Genomic DNA, 21,134 nt, shown 5'->3' on the forward strand with positions numbered 1-21,134 from the left:
GCTCATAAGAAACCATTCGCTGGCCGGGTGCAGTGGCTCACACCTGTAATCCCAGCACTTTGGGAGGCCGAGATGGGCGAATCTCTTGAGGTTGGGAGTTCAAGACCAGCCTGGCCAACATGGCAAAATCCCATCTCTACTAAAAAAATACAAAAATGAGTGAGCTGAGATTGCACCACTGCACTCCAGCCTAGGCAACAGAGCAAGACTCTGTCTCAAAAAAAAAGAAATAATTCACTGCCGGGAAGGGCATCATGGAATACCCAGGGAAACAGCTCCAGCCCTCACTAGGAGAAGAGAAATCAGGCTGCCTGGCTACTGTCCTCTGCACTGATTCAGCTGTTACCTGTAAGGGTTTCTAAGTTCTTCTGTGATGTAATTGAGTTGATTCCTGGAAAAAGGAAAGTAACGTGCGTCACACACCTTGACTTTCTTTTTCGATAATGAAACCCACAATAATAAATGTTGGCCTCATTTAAGATTCTCTACCAGAGAAAAAATTCTCCTGCAGGAATTCCAGGTGAATTTCTTTCCAGGTGAATGGCCCTGCTAGTGGTGGGGCCTGGGGCCCTACCTAGACCTACGTATCTGTCCGCTGGTTGAGCCTTTGCCCTCCTTGGGAATCACACGGATTTTCAAGAACAATCAGGAGTAGTGAGTCCCCAGGGTGCTTTGAAAAAATGGAATATTCTTTGTCTGAAAAGGGAATTAAATCTATAAATGCTTTGCAGGAGAGAAGGACCATCGTTGCAGACGGCCATGCTTCTTCCTTAAAGGACAAAAATGGGCCAGGCATAGTGGCGCACGTCTGTAATCCCAGCACTTTGAGAAGCCGAGGTGGGCAGATCACTTGAAGTCAGGAGTTCAAGACTAGCCTGGCCAACATGGTAAAACCTCGTCTCTACTAAAAATACAAAAATTAGCCCTGCATGGTGGCAGGTGCCTGTAATCCCAGCTAGTCGGGAGGCTGAGGCAGGAGAATTGCTTGAACCTGGGGGATTCAAGCAATTGCAGTGAGCTGAGATCTCACCACAGCACTCCAGCCTGGGTAATAGAGTGAGACTCCGTCTCAAAAAAAGAAAAAAAAAAAAAAGGACAAAAACAGAGTCTCATCCACTAAACTCGATAAATATATAAAATTTATATGGTATTATTTATTTTTGTAGGGCAGTCCCCCAAACCATAATAGGTTCAGAGAGGCTCCCAAACCTAATGATTTTCAAGGTTAAATAGAAGTGCTATTGAGTATTCTTTGTTTAATTAAGAGCTTGGGGCTGGGCGCAGTGGCTCACGCCTGTAAACCCAGCACTTTGGGAGGCCGAGGAGAGAGAATTGCTTGAGTGCAGGAGTTTGAGAGCAGCTTGGGCAACACAGAGAGACTGTCTCTACAAAGCATAAAAATAAAAAATTATCAGGGCATGGCAGCTCCTATCTGTAGTCCCAGCTACTCAGGAGGCTGAGGCGGGAAGCTGACTTGAGCCCAGGAGCTCGAGGCTGCAGTGAGCTATGATCGCGCCATTGCACTCCAGCCTGGGTGACCAAGTGAGATCCTGTCTTAAAAAAAAAAACCAAAACAAAACAGAAAACCTGAGCTCGGGCCCTGGCTGCCTCTGATTTGGCTGAGCCTGTGTTGGCCCAGTGAGGGTTCTACACAGAGCACTCTGGCTGACTGAGCAGGTGTCTCAGGGAATAAAGGGGAGAGGTTGTCGCATGCTTCACAAAAAGGAAATGTGAGGGTGAATGTCAGAGTCACACCAAACCCCAGAAAGGGGAACTCATTGTTTTCCATGACAGGTGGAGTTAAAGTCACCTGGAGAACCCCACCCACCCCCAGACTCGGGACATCTCAGGACACCTCACCATCCATCATAGGCCCAGAGTCCATTGTAAAACGCCAGACTGATGGCTCCCACAGACAGCTGGGCGCCCTCGAAAGAATTATCAAAATTCTTTGTGTTTCCTGTAATGAAGCCAGACAGTGAACGGCGGGTGTCAACCGGGCAGATCTTGAGTGCATCTCCACGGGAAAGACGGGCATGATTGTGACCCCAGCTTAATAAACACGCCCTGAAACTAAGGATCCCTCCCACCGAGTTCCTGCCATGCTTCCTTGGAGATGGGCTCGTGGGGCAAGGCTGCTCCTGCTCCCAGTGGAAGGGCGTTTGGTGTGTGCCCGTGCAGGGCCCACCCTCCCGTGGGTCACCTTGGGCCAGGAGCACGAGCCCGCTGATGATGATGATGGCCACGATCACCAGCTTGGCCGCAGTGAAGATGTTCTGGACGTAGCTTCCCAGCCGCACGCTCAGTGAGTTCACTGTCGAGATGAACACTGGAAGGGTGGGGACAGTTTCTACATTTATGGTTTTCAGCAAAGCCCTGGAGAGAGTCTCCTTTCTTTTATATATTTTTTAATTTTTTTTTTTTTTTTTTGAGATGGAGTCTCACTCTGTCACCCAGGCTGGAGAGCAGTGGCATGATCTCAGCTCACAATCTCAGCAATCTTTGCCTCCCCGGTTCAAGCAATTCTCCTGCCTCAGCCTCCTGAGTAGCTAGGAGGACAGGTGCACGCCACTATGCCCGGCTAATTTTTGTATTTTTAGTAGAGAGCTTGTCTGGAGGTTCTAGCGGGGGAGCGCAGCTACTCATATACCCTTGACCGAAGACCAGCCCTCCTCTATCGGGGATGGTCATCCTCTTCCACTGAGTGCGCAGCTTCGGGAGGGACGCACGTGGAGCAATGAGGGAGGAAGAGGACACTGGCCTAGCCAGCCAGATCACCTGAATCAACCCTGGCGATCAGTGGGGTGACAGATGTCCCTGCCAGATCGCCCTCATATCCAATTTTTGTAATTTTATTTTTATCTATTTATTTATTTGAGATGGAGTCTCACTCTGTCGTCCAGGCTGGAGTGCAATGGCACAGTCTCAGCTAAATGCAACCTCCACCTCCCGGGTTCAAGGAATTCTCCTGCCTCAGTCTCCCCAGTAGCTGGGATTACAGGCACGCACTACCCCACCACCCCCCTCCCCCGCCCTGCTAATTTTTGTATTTTAGTAGAAACGGGGTTTTGCCATGTTGGCCAGGCTGGTCTCGAACTCGTGACCTCATGTAATCCATCTGCCTTGGTCTCCCAAAGTGCTAGGATTACAGGCGTGGGCCACTGCACCTAGCCTCTTTTATTTTTTGAGATAGGGTCCAAGGCTCAAGTGATCCCCCCTCCTCAGCCTCCCACGTAGCTGGGACGCCAGGTGCATGCCACCACACCCAGCTAATGTTTTTATTTTTTGTAGAGTCAAGGGTCTCACTGTGTTGACCAGGCTGATCTCAAACTCTTGGCCTCAAGCGATCCTCCCACCTCAGCCTCCCAAAGTGGTGAGATTCCAAGCATGAGCCACTGCCTGCGGCCCACCCCTACTCCCCCACCAGCCACCATATTATCTCCCAAATTCCAAGAGGGCAGATCCAAACATGGGAGTTTAAGGACCTTTTAAAAGAACCTGGAGATGACCTTAGCCGGGCTGCCTCAGATGGCAAAAAATTATTAGGGCGTGGTAAGCAGCCTCCCGAGTAGCTGGGATTACAGGCACCTGCCACCATGCCAGGAGAAGAAGCTGGGCCCTGAGCCAAGGCTCTGCCCTGCAGGACAGCCAGCGGCACCCCTCCCTGCAGCCCCCAAGGGCCTGGGGGTCCCCAGTGTGCAGCACCCACAGGTACTGCAAAGGCTGATGCCAGGCCCTGCCTGGGCTCTCACCAGAGACTCACTGGGGAGGAGCTGAGGGCAGAGTCCCCAGACACCCTCTGTGCCAGGTCTTTTCTGACCCCTGCCCTGGGCTCAGGTACTCACAGATGGCGGCGGCGGCCAGGCATTTCACAACGATTTGAGGAGGCTTGCAGCCCGCATAGAAGGGCGCGCACACATACTCGGAGAAGCTGAGGCAGATGATGGCGAAGGACGAGGGCTTGATGACGATCAGGCTGGCCCAGGAGAAGAGGTAGGCGGGGATGGGCCCGTAGGCCTCCATCAGGTAGGGATACTCTCCCCCTGACTTGGTGATCATTGTGCCAAGCTCTGCAAAGCACAGGGCACCTGGAACGCAGAGAGGAAGGGCCCACAGGCCCCTTGTGAGGCACTGCCCCGGCCCCAGGGAGCCTTCCTCCCCCCGGAGGCTGCGCTCGTATGGAGGGGCCCACCGTGGTCCGCCCTCGCTGGATGGCCCTGAGCTCTGGCGTTGGACATTCAGTCCAGCCTGATTTACACCTGTTTTTCACACATGTGCCAAGAGGGATACTGGCAGGGTGAGGGCTGGCACAGGTAGCAGCTGCCTGGCGTGCCCCTGCATGCTTCCGGGGCTGCACCAGGCTCCCAAGTCTCTTTACCCAGTGTCGCGAGGACCCCGCAAGCCGCCCATATGATGAGGCAGGGCCCCACAGCTTCCGTGTTGCTGAGCACAGACTTGGGGGAAATGAAGATCCCAGAGCCAATGATGGTGCCCACGATGATGGAGATGCCACTGATGAGGCCCAGCTGGGTGTGGAGGAAGGAAGAGGGCGTTAGTGCCACGCCCGGACCCAGCCCTGAAGGCCAGGTGCCACCCTCCCTCGGTACGGCCAGGGCAGCCCCAGCCAAAGCCCATGTCCCAGGCGCTTCCACCCTGAGCGGCTGCCCTGGCAACACCGGGGCACCGCTCCCGGAGCTTTATGTTAACGTGATTAATTATCGTGACAGCCCCGCGAGCTGGCCACACTGTGTCACCCCCATGGACAGAGGAGGACGCTGAGGCACAGAAAGGTTAGGAGGCTATCCGGGGTTTACAGCTAGAGAGGGGGAGACCTGGCTCAGGTTCCACGTGCCTAACCGTGATCCTGTGCCCTCGATGAAAAGGCTGACTTGGCAACAGCCTGCCAATGAGAAAGGCCCTCGGGATACACCTCTGAGCCTAGGGTCCTGGCCAGAGGCTCCATGCAGGGTGAGCAACGGAGGCCTCCCAGAAACAGAAACATTCGGGCACTCTGAACTTTCTGTGGTGCCATTTTCTTTTATCTTATTTTTATTTACTTATTTATTTAGAGTCAGATCTCTGTCACCCAGGCTGGAGCACAGAGGTGAGATCATGGCTCACTGCAGCCTCGAACTCCTGGGCTCAAACAATCCTCCCAACTCAGCCTCCCAAAGTGCTAGGATTGCAGGCGTAAGCCGCCGTGCCTGGCCCAGTGCCATTTGCTAGGATGGGAGCTTTCTGAGAACAGAACCCAGCTCAAAGAGACACCAGATGGTTCCATGCCTGTGAAGTTCAAGAACAGGTGAAACTAATCCACAGCCACAGGAATTCAGGGCTGGGGCCCTGCCTAGAAAGGGGCACGAGGGAGCTTTCTGGGGTGGTACATCTGTCAAAACTCACCAAACTCAGCACTAAAGAGCTGTACATTTCGACCAGGTGCAGTGGTTTATGCCTGTAATCCCAGCACTTTGGGAGGCCGAGGCAGGCGGATCACCTGAGGTTGGGAGTTGGAGACCAGCCTGGCCAGCATGGAGAAACCCCGTCTCTACTAAAAAATACAAAAATCAGCCAGGCATTTTGGTGCACACCTGTTCCTAGCTACTTAGGAGGCTGAGGCAGGAGAATCTCTTGAACCCATGAGGCAGAGGTTGCAGTGAGCCACTACAATCACTCCAGCCTGGGTGACAGTGAGACTCTGTCTCAAAAAAAAAAAAAAAAAAACCTGCACATTACACTGTATGTAAATTACACACCAATCAAGGAGGAAATAAAAGTCCAACTCAAGCCCTACTCATAACACTTGTCCTCAGAAGCAGCCCCGGCCAGATCTCCAGAGCCTGAAGTTTCCAGCACCCATGTTCACCTGTCTGGGAAGAAGCTGGGCTTGGAGTCAGATCGCAGGGGATGAGGGGCTCCCAGCTGCAGGCTGCCACCCTGAGGACTCTGCACACACCAGTGGGATCTCTGGGGAGCAGCATCCACTTTCAGGGCCAGGGCGCACTTCCAGGACAGGGCGGGGATGGGCTCAGCTCTCCTCCTCATCTCAGCCCTGCCCAGGACTGGCAGTTTGGCTCCAGAATCCTCCCTCCTGCTGAGGGACTGCCTGGGTTCTGATGTGGGTGAGGTCTGCATTCACCCTGAAGCTGCCTGACTGAGGGGTAGACCCAGCTCAGATTTTTGGTTTTTAGAGTCAGGGTCTCGCTCTGTCACCCAGGCTTGGAGTGCAACGGCGCGATCATGACTCACTGCAGCCTTGATCTCCTGGGCTCAAGTGATCCTCCCACCTCAGCCTCCCAAAGTGCTAAGGTTACAGGCGTGTGCCGCCACACCTGTCCCCAGCTCAGAAGACACATCTTGGGGATTTCTCAGCTGTGCTCTGTGGCCACTGGGCCCACCGGGGTTCCAAGAGGCCCTTCCTGAGATCAGGCCTGAGACTGGCAGAGAGGGAGAGTGCTGCAGCCCATCGTCTAACTCCTGGGGGTCCCAGGCCAAGCCATTCAGGCCATTGCCAGCCCCCTGGTCAAGCCCTAAAGCCTTGGTGCCGTCCCTCCTCCATCCCCTCTGCTGCCAGGCATGGGAGCTCTCGGAGGCCCTGCCCACACCTCTGCCCTGGAAGCGGAAGCCATCCTGAGCTCACCTGGGGCTGCCTTTCCTCATCCTAGGAGCCTGAAGCCCTCCCTGCCCCTCCATGCTCAGCACCTGCTGCTCCCAACTGCCTGGGACTGGCGCGGTGTGCTGTGTTGAGCTCCTTTCTGCCTTCCCCCCAGCCCCAAGCTCCCTTTCCCTGCAGGCCCAGGGCCAGCCCCAGCTGCTCACTGCAGCCCAACTCAGAGCAGCTGTCCCTGGTAGATGCCTCTAAGACAGAACGGGCTATGCTGGGGGCAGTACTTGCCATCACTACAGCCATTCAGATATAAGGACAGGCATTTAGAGGGGACTCAACCATCAGAACACCCTCTCTGGCTGGGCACAGCGACTCACGCCTATAATCCCAGCACTTTGGGAGCCTGAGGTGGGAGGATCGCTTGAGCCCGGGAGTTCCAGACCAGCCTGGGCAACACAGCAAGACAGTGACTCTACAGAAAGAATTTTTTTAGAAAGTTAAAAATTTGGCAGAGCATGGTGGTGTGGCCCTGTAGTCCCAGCTACTCAGGAGGCTGAGGCAGGAGGATTGCTTGAGTCCAGGAGGTCGACGCTGCAGTGAGCTATGATTGCACCACTGCACTCCAGCCTGGGTGACAGAGTAAGACCCTGTCTCTAAAAAAATTTTTTTTTAAATTTTTAAAAAGAACGCCCTTTCTGACCATTCCTGGAAAGGCCATTAGTTTGAACAAAAATACTGGCCCGTCTAGACACTTGCTCAACACACAAAAGCACCTATTTATGAACTTAAAATAATATGCGGGCCGGGCAAGTTGGCTCATGCCTGTAATCCCAACACTTTGGGAGGCTGAGGTGGGCGGATCACTTGAGGCCAGGAATTGGAGACCAGCCTGGCCAATATGGTGAAACTTCGTCTCTACTGAAAATACAAAAATTAGCCAGGCGTAGTGGCACATGCCTGTAGTCCCAGCTACTCAGGAGCTGCTTGAACCCAGGAAGCAGAGGTTGCAGTGAGCTGAGATCATACCACTGCACTCCAGCCTGGGTGACAGAGCAAGACTCTGTCTCAAAAAAAAAAAAAAAAAAAGAATATGCAGCCGGGTGCAGTGGCACACGCCTGTAATCCCAGCACTTTGGGAGGATCACCTGAGGCCAAGAGTCTGAGACCAGCCTGGCCAACATGGTGAAACCCTGTCTCTACTAAAAATACAAAAATTAGCCGGATGTGGTGGCGGGTGCCTGTAATCCCAGCTACTCAGGAGGCTGAGTCAGAAGAATCCCTTGAACCGGGGAGGTGGAGGTTGCAGTGAGCCGAGATGGCACCACTGCACTCTAGCCTGGGTGACAGAGCAACACTCCATCTCAAAAAAAAAAAAAAAAAAAAAAAGAAGATGCAGAGTTCCCTGGCGAGAGGGAAAGAGAAGTAAGTCCAGAGATTATCCCTTTAAAGATGTACTTCACAAATCAAAGAGTACATCTTCTGCCGTGTCACTAGGGATCGGCCCGGATTTCACTGCCTGCGCCCCTCGTTCAGACGCCCTTGCCTAACCTGCAAAGGGCCTGCCCCACCAGAGACCGCCTTACCTCCTTTTGGAGACTGGTGGTCTTAGGCTCTTGGCTCTGGATCGACTTCTCATCCTCTCTCCGCTTTCTCGGGCCAGTATCCCCCATGTTTCCTCCTGCTGGTTCCAGGAGACTGCAAGGAGGGCGCACAGCTAAATCTTGGTTCAGCAGCAGCAGACAAGACGCAAGTGCAAGCTCGGCCTGGACTAGGGGAGCTGGCTGCAAAAGCACAGTGTTGGTTATTGCTGCAGGTGGGGGCCGCTGCCAGTCCCTCAGGGCTCATGCGCTGGGCCCCAGAGTCAAAGTCAGTCATTAACATTGTCCAGGCAGGGGAACACAGCTCCCCGCTGCTCTCCAAAGCTCAGCTGCTTGCTTAGCTCTCTCCCAGACAGGCCCCGGGAGCCTCCTGGCCCACGTGCCTGTGCCTTGAAAGTCATTCTACCTCTATGGTCAATTTCATTTTTTTTCAAAAGTAAAAAGAAATATTTAACAACATCCCGGGCTGGGCACAGTGGCTCAGGTCTGTAATCCCAGCACTTTGGGAGGCCGAGGTGGGTGGATCACTTGAGCCCAGGAGTTTGAGACCAGCCTGGCTAACATGGCGAACCCCGTCTCTAGTAAAAATGCAAAAAAAAAAAAAAAAAAAAAAAATTAGCTGGGTGTGGTGGTGGGTGCCTGTGATCCCAGCTACTCGGGAGGCTGAGGCAAGGGAAGCACTTGAACCCTGGAGGCAGAGGCTACAGTGAGCCAAGATCATGCCACTGCACTCCAGCCTGGGCCACAGAGTGAGATTCTGTTTCAAAAAATATATATATAAAAAATTAAAAAATGAAAATATTGTGGAATGTATTTATCAGAATCAAGTCCAGGTAAGGAGTGTCTATCTTATAATTCCTTCCCAAGATTAAAGGCACTCCCATACATCACAGATCCACAATACAGGTACTTTTTCTTTGTACTTTTTAAATTTTTACAATATTTTTTATAAAGACGGGAGTGTCGCTATTTGCCCCGGCTGGCCTCAAGCAGTCCTTCCACCTCGGCCTCCCAAAGGGCTGGGATTTGAGGGGTGAGCCACCACGCCTGGCCAGGTACTTTTTCATTGAGTGATGAAAGGAAAGAAAACATTGCCGAGGAAACCCAGTTCCAGACTGAACTAGGAGAAAACCATGCACTCCTGTACCCTCTCTCTAAATAAAGTATCTGTCCAGGCCCTGGCCAAGAGAGCCATGAGCCTTTCTATCACCCACTGACCTTACTTACCTTCCTCCGTGACCCTGCAGAGCCGGAGGAGCTGCGGCCCAGCTGACCGCCTGTGCCTGCACGGTGCAACCCTAGAAATGGCCATGTCTTGTGCCCAGGAGCAAAGGAAGTCCAGAAGGTACAGAGGTCAATAAGGGTAATTATTAAACACCTTTTTTTTTTTTTTTTTTTTGCAATGAAGCTTAGATACGCCACACAAAAAAGGGGAGGGTCAGGCACACCAATTTCTCTCCAAAACCGTTTTTGTTTTGTTCATTTGTGTCTAAGTCAGATTATTTTTTTAAAACCAGATGGTCCCAAATCGTCTACACTTTTTACCTAAAGATAAAATAAATTATGCCTTCTTTTATCTTTGGGAATCAGAGGAGATAAACTTTGGAACCAATTCGCTAATTGCCTTAATAGGCTATATTTAAAACCCAAGTCAGGCAGCTCAAACAGGAACCGCTGTGTGTGCGTAACTCAGCTGTTGGTCAGTTTCCTCCCCGCCCAGGAATTTCCCCCAAGCCACGGGCCTGCCTCTGGCTGAGCAGGTGAGAGCGGCTGAGCCCGTCCCACTCCTCTTTACCAGTGATGGGGCTTCACCACTTGGAATCACAAGCAGGCCTGAGGCAATGCAGGGCCCCGTGTCCTCCCTGCAGCTGCGGCCAAATGCCCGTCAGGTTTGGCTGTGGTGCTGTTCACGTAGCCATGTCCTGGCTCATCACAAGGGACATAAAACCTTCCCCTTCGGGGAAACGGAGGGGGACAGGCAACACAAGGCCAGGAAGCTCCGGTCCGCATCCAGGGCTGCCAGGGTCTGGATCTCTCTGGGAGGGAGCAGAGGTTCTCCTGCACTGCGATTGGACCTAGGCTCAGGCGGCAGCCTCAGGGGTCAGCATGAAGCCCTTTCAGATAGGGAAGGAAGCACCTTATGAGACCTTATGAGACAGCCTGGCACAGCATAAGCACTGCATCTGAAGCATTGTAGCTGTTACCTTCAGCCAAAACTCTGGTAGCTTTGCCTTGGGCCAAACTTAACTGCATCCCAGATATCAGATGGAAGCAAAGGTCAGGGATGGAAGGAGGTGGGCCAGTCTCTGGGGGTCAGTTTGGGAGCAGTTTGGGGCAAGCAGACCCGAGAGAGGCACAGGTTTCTCTGAAAGCCGTCTGCAGAGCACAGGGACCCTTGGTGTCCCAGAGGCACGGTCCTGATTTAGAAGTTCGTCACCTCCCATCTTGGGAGGGCCCAGCCTGTTTACCTGCCTGCCATGCCCAGAGCCCTGAGCAGAGCGGCTAGTGGCAGGTCCTGCCACCCTAGACAGAACCTGCCCACCGGCTTCCTGGGGTCACTCCTCCTAATGTTGCAGCACTCATCATAGTACCTGGCACATCCATGTTTGCAAAACACCACAGAATACCCCCTGGGTCAAAAGTGCTCCTGGCAGGCTGATAGGAGACCACGTGAGGACGGCAGGGTGGGGCAGTGGTCCCCCTCTGGGGCCAGACAGCCCTGCAACCTCACCCACTACCCACATGGGCTCAGGCAGCACTGCCAGGATCAGGGTCTGAATCTGCGAAGCGGGGCTAGCAACAGGCGCCTCCTCACGGAACACACTGAACTTGCATGTTCCACGAATGTCCAGGACCAGCCCTCTGGTCTTCCCGGGCCTCTTCCAAGTGCCGAGTCTGGAACGTCGGGATGTGAGGGTCCTTTGTTAAGTCAGAAACCTCCACTTCAGTTCATTTTGGGTCCACGGTGAGCATTTCTTAAGCCTGTTTCTTAAAGTTGTGTTTTTCACCGCAGTCCCACCCTCTCCCTCCCTTGAATACACGGAAAGTATTCAAGTAATTCTCATAAGCTCTTCCTCATGGAAAATAATACGGATTTCATTTAAAAAGCAAAATTTTCCTCAGTTCTTGAAGACCATTGGTTCATTGTGTATCCAGTGCTTCTGCCATGTGACTGAAGTTTCACCTCCCTGCTGTCAATTTTTTTTTTTTTTTTTAGATGGAGTCCCACTCTGTTGCCCCAGGCTGGAGTGCAGTGGCACGATCTCAGCTCACTGCAACCTCTGCCTCCTGGGTTCAAGTGATTCTCCTGTCTCAGCCTCCTGACTAGCCAGGATTACAGGCATCCACCACCATGCCTGGCTAATTTTTGTATTTTTAGTAGAGATGGGGTTTCACCATGTTGGCCAGGTTGGTCTTGAACTCCTGACCTCAAGTGATCCGCCTGCCTCGGCCTCCCAAAGTGCAAATCCTACTGTCATTTTTACCATTTTATTTATTTATTTTTGAGACTTGCTCTGTCACCCAGGCTGGAGTGCAGTGTCATGATCTCAGCTCACTGCAACCTCCGCCTCCCAGGTTCAAGCGATTCTCCTCCCTCAGCCTCCCGAGTAGCTGGTACTACATGTGTGACAACATACCCAGCTAATTTTTGTATTTTTAGTAGAGACAGGGTTTCACCATGTTGGCCAGGCTGATCTTGAACTCCTGACCTCAAGTAATCCACCCGCTTCAGCCTCCCAAAGTGCTGGGATTACAGGTGTGAGCCACCACACCCGCCCAACCACTCTCTTTCTTAAGTTTCTGCTAAAGACTCTTGACCTTCATTTTCAACCCGTGTTTTTTCCCTTCCGATTGCAAAAATGCTTGCAGTGTGAAGATCTTCACACCATCTACATTTTATCTTATATTTGGTGCACATTTGGTTTCAGTTGGGGAGGGTAAAATGCTTCTCTCCACCCTTCTGGGTTCTTTCGTTGGGCTTCGAATTGAGACTAATGGGAGGAAAACTGTTTTAATTATGTGTATATGCAACAGAGTCCCACAAAACAAGAGACTTGAAGAAGGGCCAGATAACTAAACCCTATATAGCATCCTGAGCTATATAAGGATTAGGGGCTTGGGGCTTCTGGGGCAGGTAGGGACTAGTAATGGGATGGTGAGGGGAGGAAATGCATGGCGAATAAAGGTCGTCTTGTTATGCAGATATAAGTCTCTCAGGTAACAAAAGTTGTCTCTTCCTGGTACAGATACTTGTACTAATGTAGATTTCCTTCATGACATAAATTTCTTTTGCAAAGGGCAGCTTTTCAGAGCTACACCTGTTGTGTCTGCAGTTTCTCAGAATAACCAGCTCAAAATATTCCAAAGAAGTATAATTTGGGGTGATATATATCTGGTCTCCTACAGTCATATTTTGGGGGTGGTGTGTCCTGAGCCCCAACATTTCCTTCTCCTGTGATGGTTTGTGTCTGAGACAGGGTCTCTTGCTCCCATGCTAGAGTGCAATGGCGTGATCATGGCTCACTCCAGCCTTGACCTCTTGGGCTCAAGCGATCCTCCCATTTCAGCCTCTCAAAGTGCTGAGATTACAGGCGTAAGCCATTGCACCTGGCCTCCTGTGATGGTTTTAAAGACGTCTTTAATCCCATAGTGTCAGTCCATTTCTGCACAGCCTCTGGGCTGCCCAGCTGGGTGCCTTGTTCTCTAATTCACTGTCCTCGTGACAGAGGCAGGGTTTTGGGCAAACATTCAGGCAGAGGCTGAATCTTCCTTTACCGCTGAAAGCTTGTTCCAGACCTGCCTTCAAGTTTTCACTTTCTCCTATTCATTAAGTTCACTCGGTCTTGTATTCCTTCCCACTGCTGCTGACGGTAGCACTTAGGGATTTGGAGGGGGACCCAAAAGACAGAAATAACTGGCATACTACCACAGATAGAAGAGGTGTTTGTTCCCTTACTACCTGAATTCCAACCAGAAGAACTTGTGATGAGTTAGCGATGTGCAAAGCCTTTCAATGTCAGGGACGTGCTGTCTAGCCATAAAACAATTAGCAAGGAAAGCATAAACATAATTTCAAAACTCTTATCTAAGAACAATCTATATATATCCAACAACTATTGGAATAGTACAATTCTGCCTTCGAACTTTGTCCATCATTTTTATGTGTTCCAAGTAATATGGTTTTTCATTAAATAACCTGCGTGGGGAAGACAGCTGCAGCATGCTGTCAAAACACGACTTCCCATCCTGCTCCCTTCCCCACCGACCTCGTCACGATTCATGGTCGCTGCCTCTTTTCTCAACCACGGTGGCCACACACAATGAAAGTTGTGATTGCTGCTGATTTTGGGGAAAGAGGGTTCTGTGTCATCAAACATCTTTAATAAAGAGTTACTATTTTGGGGGCCGGGTGCTGTGGCTGTGCGCCTGTAATCTCAGCACTTTGTGAGGCCGAGGCAGGGAGACTGTTTGAGGCCAGGAGTTTGAGACCAACCTGGGCAACATAGCGAGCGCCTGTCTTTGCAAAAAGAATTTAAAAATATTATCCAGGCATGATGGTGTGCACCTATAGTCCCAGCTACTCTTGGGAGGCTGGGGCAGGAGGACTGCTTGAGTCCAGGAGTTCAAGGCTGCAGTGAGCTACGATCGTTCCACTGGACTCCAGTCTGGGTGACAGATGGAGACTCTAACATAGGAAGTTACCATTTTTTGTAATCTTGTTTCTGTCTGCCCAGCATCCACAACTTGGGGGGAACTGTACCTTTCTGTGGGACACTGGTGGGCTACCAACCAAAAGACCTCACTTCTCTGGCCACACAGGAGGGTTCAGGACGTCAGGTCAGCCAAGAGGCCATTGTCTCCCAGGATTTGCTACCTGAGTGAAGCACAGGGTAGGCTGACGGTGTTCAACTACTGAGACCCCCACCCCAAGGCTATTCCAGCTTCTGTCCTTCTCAAAACATGGTGGAAGCCACAGAGTGTACATTTCCAAAATATTTCCTTCTTTCCCTTAACATTGGGCAGTATAGTTCTGTTGCTTGCAACCCAGCCCTGGTATGCTGCATATACTACACACGGACCCTTCACTTTCAAAGAATTATTCTTTAATAAAATACTCAGGACCCTCCTGACCAGGTGAAATAGATGCTCCAGGCTCCTGATGACCCAAGGCAGCAATGCTGTCACCTCAGTGCACTCTCCCTGTCTCATCTATACCCTCTGTAGAGTGCTGACACACGGGTGGACTGTGGAACAAGGGGATGGCGGCCCAGAGCACCCAGCACAGACGCGGGGAGCCAGCCTGGGTCCTCAGTAGCAGGTGGCATGCCCAGTTCCAGGAAGCAGCCTCATGCGCTCCGTAGGTTTGAAGTCTCCACAGCCCAGCCTGGGTCCTCACTACCTCTGTCCTGTTGTTTGCAGACATTGGGCCTGCAAAGCAGCCCAGCAGGGCCCTGCAGGTGAATATCAACTACAAAAGCCGCCCTTCTTCTTTCTCTCCAAAACCCTCCTACCCAGTCCACCCCTAGTCAAAAATGAGGAAAAGAGCCGAGCCTGAGGCTGGGGATGGTGGCTCATGCCTGTAATCCCAGCACCTTGGGAGGCTGAGGTGGGCGGATCACTTGAGGTCAGGAGTTTGAGACTAGCCTGGCCAACGTGGCAAAACCCTGTCTCTACTAAAAATTAAAAAAATTAGATGGGCGTGGTGAGACACACCCCGTAATCCCAGCTATTCGGGGGGCTGAGGTGGGAGAATTGCTTGAACCTAGGAGGTGGAGGTTGCAGTGAGCCGAGATGGCAACACTGCACTCCAGCCTGGGGGACAGAGCGAGACTGTCTCAATTAAAAAAAAAAAAAAAAAGCCGAGCCTGGGAGGCTGGAAGGGCAGCAGGTTTCCTGCCCACCTTTGGGGCCATGGACTCACACCTTGAGAAAACCAAGAGAGGCCCAACGAGCTGTACCCATCCCCTCTCCCACGCCTGGCTGCAGCCACTCCTTACCTGTGGACCCCCGCCCAGCTGTGACCCAGCAGAGAGGTGCCACAAACCTGGGCACACTGAGCCCTCCCCATGCCGCCCAGCCAAGTTTTGAGTGGATGATGTTTCCAGTCTTACTCAAGAATTCAGATGTCAGCCCAGCCCCATCCCAAGAGGCTCAGCCTCCCGCTGTGGGATCTGTATCCGGCTCAAGCCCTCCCTGCTGGAAGAGCTGCCCGGGCCCAGGGAGGGCTCTCCTGAGCCACCCACACTGGGGACTGTGCCTTTCATTCCCGCCAACGATACAGGTAGGGGACGGGGTGAGGAGCCAGTGACAGCTGCGCTCGAGGCTAAATGCTAGGCCACCCTTGGCCTTAAATCTCTGTCCTCTCAACACAGTTATTGACAACACCATCAAGCATTGATGAGGATGCGGAGCAACCAGAACTTGCGCAGCGGTTGGTGGTGGGAAAGTAAAATGACACAAACACTCAGGAAGCAGGCCTGGGTGTTATTTCTTTTTTAATTGTCTATATAACAAAATCCACCGTTGTCACTGTTTTCCAGCATACAGTTCAGTGGCATTAAGGGCATTCAGGACAGCTCTCATGACAGATTCACACCCACATGCACACCTGGTGCCCCAGCCTGCTTTGTCCACTGTCTCCATTTCCCCAGGGCTGCTTTTACTTTTTATTGTATTATTTTTGAGGCAGGGTCTCACCCGGTTGCCCAGGCTGGAGTGCAGTGGCATGATCATAGCTCACTGCAGCCTCAACCTCCCAGGCTCAAGTGATCCTCCCACCTCAGCCTCCTAAGTAGCTGAAACCATAGGCGCCATCACCATGCCCAGGGCTGCTTTTAAATAATGGCAAAGCCAGCAAGGCTCACTCGAGTGCCTGGGTCATGTTCTACAGCTGCTTGACCAGGAATCTTCCAATGCCGTATGAAACCTCATCAGGACCAAGAAAGAGAAGGGTTCCCTGCTCAGACCGGACACTTGCAGCATGGGGAAGGAGGAGCCCCTCCCAGCAGACCCAGTTCTCCTCTGTGCAGTCCGGCCTCATTTCCCACCCAAGCTCTGGCCAAACCCCCTCCTGCTGCTCTGAGTGCCTGCTGTGCTCCTGGGGGCCCTCTCCACCCTTCTGTAGCTCCTGAAACCTTGTCCACTCTGCAAGGGCCGGGGCGTGCCAGTTCCTCCCAGAAGCACCCCAATGTTTCTGTCCTTTCCTGGAACCTCACAAGCACCCAGGTGCCTCTCTGCCTTGCCTGCCCCGCCCTCCTTGGCATCCTGGACTCGTGGCTTCTCTGCCCATTTCCTATGGCACCCAGCAGGAGGCTGGGCAGAAGATAGTGTCTGTGGGACACCTGCCCTTGCCCTGGTCACAGTGCCATCCAGGAGTCCCCATACTTGCAAAGTATGTTTGCACTGTGTGAAAAACTTAAAGCAGAAACATAAGAACAAAAGTGGACACTTCTCAAAAGAATAAAATGTTTGCATAAAAGGCAGAAAGACAGGGATGTCAACAGTGGTTCTCTAGGTCACGATGGCGGCAGCAGCATTCCTGCTTACAAGCACCCCTGCCCCGCGCAGCCACGCTGGGCTGCCGCCGCCTGTCAGCCTGTCTACAGGAGGCTGCAGAGCGGCCGTAAATGCCTTTGAAATAGCATCACAGTTATTTGTTAGGTCATCTCCTAGGGAGATGATACACAGTTTTCAATCCCGGTGAGTCTTTCTACCGCTTGTAAAATAAAATTAAATTACAATGATTCAACTGTTGAACAAGCTTATAGAGTCATAAAAGAACTATGATTTTCTATCTCACCCTTCCGTCTGGCAATCAAAGATCACATGTAGAACTTCTACACATGACCAAGGACCAGTACTGGGGCCTCCTTCCCACCTGAAACAAGGCAGGACTTCACTGCGAGGGGCTCCGAAAAAGAGATGCTGCAAGATGCCACCCCTGAGTCCCACAGTTAGGGTCCTTTGTAGCCCAATGTCCCCAAGTCCCTCCAGCATGCCTGGGACTGAATGGTCCTGAGCGGCTGGGGTAATTTTCCTGAGGAGGTGGCACGTCATCTAACACACATGGGACAGAACCATGGCCCCCTGGTATGTTTCTTGGTGGTGGCAGTGGGGCAGGGACTCTATCTTAGCTCAAAGCCAGGGCTCTCATTACATGGGTGGGGAGCTGTGTGGCTCCAGAATCAATTACCTTCCCAGACCAGGCGCAGTGGTTCATACCTATAATCCCAACACTTTGGTAGGCCTAGGCAGGAGGATTGCTTGAAGCTAGACGTTTGAGACCAGCTTGGGCAACATAGCAAGACCCCATCTCTACCAAAAAAAAAATTTTTTTTTTGAGACAAAGTCTCGCTCTTGTTGCCCAGGCTGCCCAGGCTGGGGTATAATGGCATGATCTTGGTTCACTGCAACCTCCGCCTTCCAGGTTCAAGCAATTCCCCTGCCTCAGCCTCCCAAGTAGCTGGGATTACAGGCACCCACCACCATGCCCAGCTAATTTTTGTATTTTTAGTAGAGATGGGGTTTCACCATGTTGGCCAGGCTGGTCTCGAACTCCTGGCCTCAGGTGATCTGCCTGCCTCGACCTCCCAAAGTGCTGGGATTACAGGAGTGAGCCACCATGGCTGGCCTACAAAATTTTTTTTTTTTACAAAATTAGCCAGGCATGTTAGTGTATACCTGTCATCTCACCTACTCAGGAGGCTGGGATGGGAGGATCGCTTGAGCCTGGAGGTCAAGGCTGTGGTGATTGCACCACTGCATTCCAGCCTGGGTAACAGAGTGAGACCCTGTCTCAAAACAAACAAACAAAAGTAACAACTAAACAAAAGAGAATAAAGTACTTGCTCAGGAGGATAGAGAAGGGCTAGGGGAGAGGGCAGAAAAGGTTTGTACAACTTAGAGGGCATGAACAGCAGCAGCACCTTGTTTTTTTGACCAAACAAGAAAAGGCCCCCAGAGCTCACGCACAGCTATCATCAGGGCCGCTGCCATGGCCTGGCTCCTCGGGTGACACTTCCCCATCTGACACATGGCACGAGGGCTCAGCTGCCCGCCCAACCCTTCCAGCACTTCCCAGCTGCAGATCTAGGAGCTGGAAGGCAGGCCCGCTCAGCAGGCCACCTACTCACCAGAGCAGTGGGTGTCATAGAGATCATCTCAGTGGCAATGTGGCCAGAGAACATGCCCTGGCTAAAACAGATTTCAGCAGCACGTTATTAAAATAAAGCACAATGGGCCAGGCGCAGTGGCTCACGCGTGTCATTCCCGCACTTTGGGAGGCCAAGGCAGGAGGACAGCTTGAGGCCAGGAGTTCAAGACCAGCCTGAGCAACATAGCAAGACCTCATCTCAACAAAAAAGAAAAAAATTAGCTGGGCCTGACGGTGCACACCTGAGGTCCCAGCTACTCAGGAGGCTGAAGCAGAAGGATCTCAAACATGTTTGAGGCTGCCGTGAGCTATGATTGCACCACTGTACTCCAGCATGGGCAACAGAGTGAGACCCTAGCTCTAAAAAAAAAAAAAATTTAAAAAATAAAGCAAAATGTTATCAATGGATTAAACTCTGAGACCATTTATTTCTTCCCTGCCCCGCAGCGTTCAGTGGGCTTACGCACCTCCGGCTGCCACCATGGGCTGCCCTGCAGGGAAGGCCTGTGTGAGGCAGACCTTTCAGGCCAGAGGAGCCTACACCACGGGCTCCTGCAGATTCTGGCAGGTGGGGGCAAGAGTCTTCAGGTCATAGGAGCAGACATCGCAGCCATCCAGCAGGTCTGCCTGAGAGACGCCATTGAGGCTGGGGGCCACCAGAGCTCTGGGGTTGTCCTGCACGCCTGTCCTCGTGAGTGTGTCCTGGAGAAGTTCTCGGATTCTTCGGTTTTCCCTGAAGGTAGATTCCCAAATAACTTCAAGTTCACCTTCCATTTCTCTGAGGGAAATAAGTTTAAAATGGCACAATTTTAAAAATAATATAGAGCCCATATGAATCCCAAAGTAGCAAGAACTCAAAACAGAAGAACGCTATCAGCAGGGAACAGAGCCCTCAGTGCCTGGGTTCTGAAGCAAGCACTCAGTGTGGAATGAAGCAGCCGGTGCCCTGGGAATGGGGAGCAGCAGGACAGCCCAGGCTGGGGATCAGTGTGGAATGAAGCGGCCAGTGCCCTGGGAATGGGGAGCAGCAGGACGGCACAGGCATTTCTCTTCCCTCTACGTTCTGCCCTTGACTTTGGCGCCAGTGCAATTCCTGTTTTCTCTCAAGAATGAACTTGGGCGTGTCGAATAAGGAACTGCAGGAACTGCAGGGCTGGCCTTGGCCAGCCAGACGCTCTAGCACGATGGCCTGGCCGCAGGCACCCACACAGCCCCTCCTGTGTCCCGTCTGCTTGTCCACTGTGACCTGGCCAGCACTCAGTGACCTTCCACAGGTCTTCCGCTCCATACAGCCCAGAGCTAACAGCGAGTCAGGGGGTGAGGTGGGGGACCTGAGGAGATAAGACTCATTGCCAAGATGGAGCAGATTGGCCTGGCCCATGTGCCAGGATGGGGAGGCCCTGAGGGGCCGAGGCATGTGAGGTTGGAAAGAGCCACAGGGCAGCGTTTCCAGAACCAGGATGCAGTGCCCTGTGGTGTGCTGGGGAGACAGGACAGATGAAGGTGGCCACATCCTCACAGGGCCACAGTCTACCGGGAATAGACCAGGACACCAGCCACACCACACAAGGTGCTTAGCCCCATCGGGGAGCATGGCCAGGCTGGAGAGGCCAGCTCCTTCCCAGACACTGCCAGATGGTTCTGGAAAATGTTGGAAACTGGATTTGCAGGTGGACTTCGCACCACGGTTTAAAGAGCAGGACACTGAAGTTCAGGGAGGCCAGTGATGTGCCCACTTGGCCAGAGTCACTTTTCTTGTGAACATTCCTTCCTTCCAAGGCCCCTGATGCCCACTGTGTGGTGAGAACAACTTAATTAAACTATGTCTAAAAAAGCCCCAGCCTGGGCAACATGTGAGACCTCATCTCTACAAAAAACTTAAAAATTAGCTGGGCCCACGTGGTGGCATGCACCTGTATTCCCAGCTACTCGGGAGGCTGAGGCAGAAGGATGACTTGAGCCCAGAAATTTGAGGCTGCAGTGAGCTGAGATTGTGCCACTGTACTTTAGCCCAGGCAACAGAGCAAGACCTTGTATTTAAAAAAAAAAAAAAAAAAAAAAATCCCCAGACTTTGGTTTTCTGAAGATATTTGGTAAATTATAGCAATCATGTTTAAACGTATGGTTGAACTCGAAAGAACAGGCAGTCTCTAAGGGCAGAAAAAATGAAGCCTAAACTGAAACCAAAGAGGCAGACAAAGTATCAGTTGCTTTGAGGACAAAAGTCAATGCCAAACCCTGGATGTTTGTAGACTGAGAGATCGTGCAGATCAAGAGTGACAGAAAATCTCAGGACCCACTCTTGTCCAAGTTTCTCTTCCTACTAGAGGCACTGTGAAGGTAGGTAAGTGGAGGATGTGAAGGACCCTCAAAGAAAGGAGGGGTGGGTGGGAGACCTGCAGATCTTCAAAGGAAACCTGTTCCGAAAGGCCAGGCATCACCTGGGGACCAGAGCCACCGGCCTGCTCTCAAATGGATCTGGAGTGAGTCTACACTGTTCCCCATGAGTGGAGATCCCCAGGCCCCGACTGCAGTGAATGAAGAGTTTAAAAAAGTTGGGCACAGTGGCTCATGCTTGTAATCCCTGCTACTTGGGAAGCTAAGGCAGGAGGATGGCTTGAGCCCAGGAGTTTGAGGCTGCAGTAAGCTATGATCACACCACTGCACTCCAGCCTGGGCAACATAGCCAGACCCTATCTATAAGTAGTAGTAATAATAATAATAGAAATAACAGAAATAAAATACCTAATCAAAAATTAATAAAATCTCTCAAGAAAAT

General features: G+C 51.9%; 2 protein-coding genes across 8 annotated transcripts in view; both read right to left on the minus strand.

Annotated features, from left to right (window-relative positions):
- SLC7A9 (solute carrier family 7 member 9) overlaps positions 1-9,604 on the minus strand; it is a 39,174-nt gene extending 29,570 nt beyond the window's left edge. The window contains exons 1-7 of one of the 4 annotated variants that reach the window (XM_001152116.3): positions 9,430-9,513; positions 8,188-8,385; positions 4,379-4,526; positions 3,846-4,088; positions 2,204-2,329; positions 1,861-1,960; positions 347-391 (exon numbers count right to left, since the gene is read on the minus strand). In XM_001152116.3, coding sequence (XP_001152116.1) covers positions 347-391; positions 1,861-1,960; positions 2,204-2,329; positions 3,846-4,088; positions 4,379-4,526; positions 8,188-8,274 — 749 coding nt within the window. In that variant the 5' untranslated portion in view covers positions 8,275-8,385; positions 9,430-9,513. Of the gene's footprint in view, positions 1-346; positions 392-1,860; positions 1,961-2,203; positions 2,330-3,845; positions 4,089-4,378; positions 4,527-8,187; positions 8,386-9,429 lie in introns of those variants that run through there. The other 3 variants (XM_001152169.3, XM_009435233.3, XM_016935622.4) reach the window with 3 other exon arrangements.
- A 9,159-nt stretch (positions 9,605-18,763) lies between these two features.
- CEP89 (centrosomal protein 89) overlaps positions 18,764-21,134 on the minus strand; it is a 93,987-nt gene continuing 91,616 nt past the window's right edge. For all 4 annotated transcript variants that reach the window (XM_063801481.1, XM_024351927.3, XM_024351929.3 and 1 more), the window contains one exon: positions 18,764-19,133. In XM_063801481.1, the coding sequence (XP_063657551.1) occupies positions 18,893-19,133 (241 nt within the window). In that variant the 3' untranslated portion in view covers positions 18,764-18,892. The remainder of the gene's footprint in view (positions 19,134-21,134) is intronic.

Source organism: Pan troglodytes, chromosome 20 (genome assembly GCF_028858775.2).
Source record: "Pan troglodytes isolate AG18354 chromosome 20, NHGRI_mPanTro3-v2.0_pri, whole genome shotgun sequence".
NCBI lineage: Eukaryota > Metazoa > Chordata > Mammalia > Primates > Hominidae > Pan > Pan troglodytes.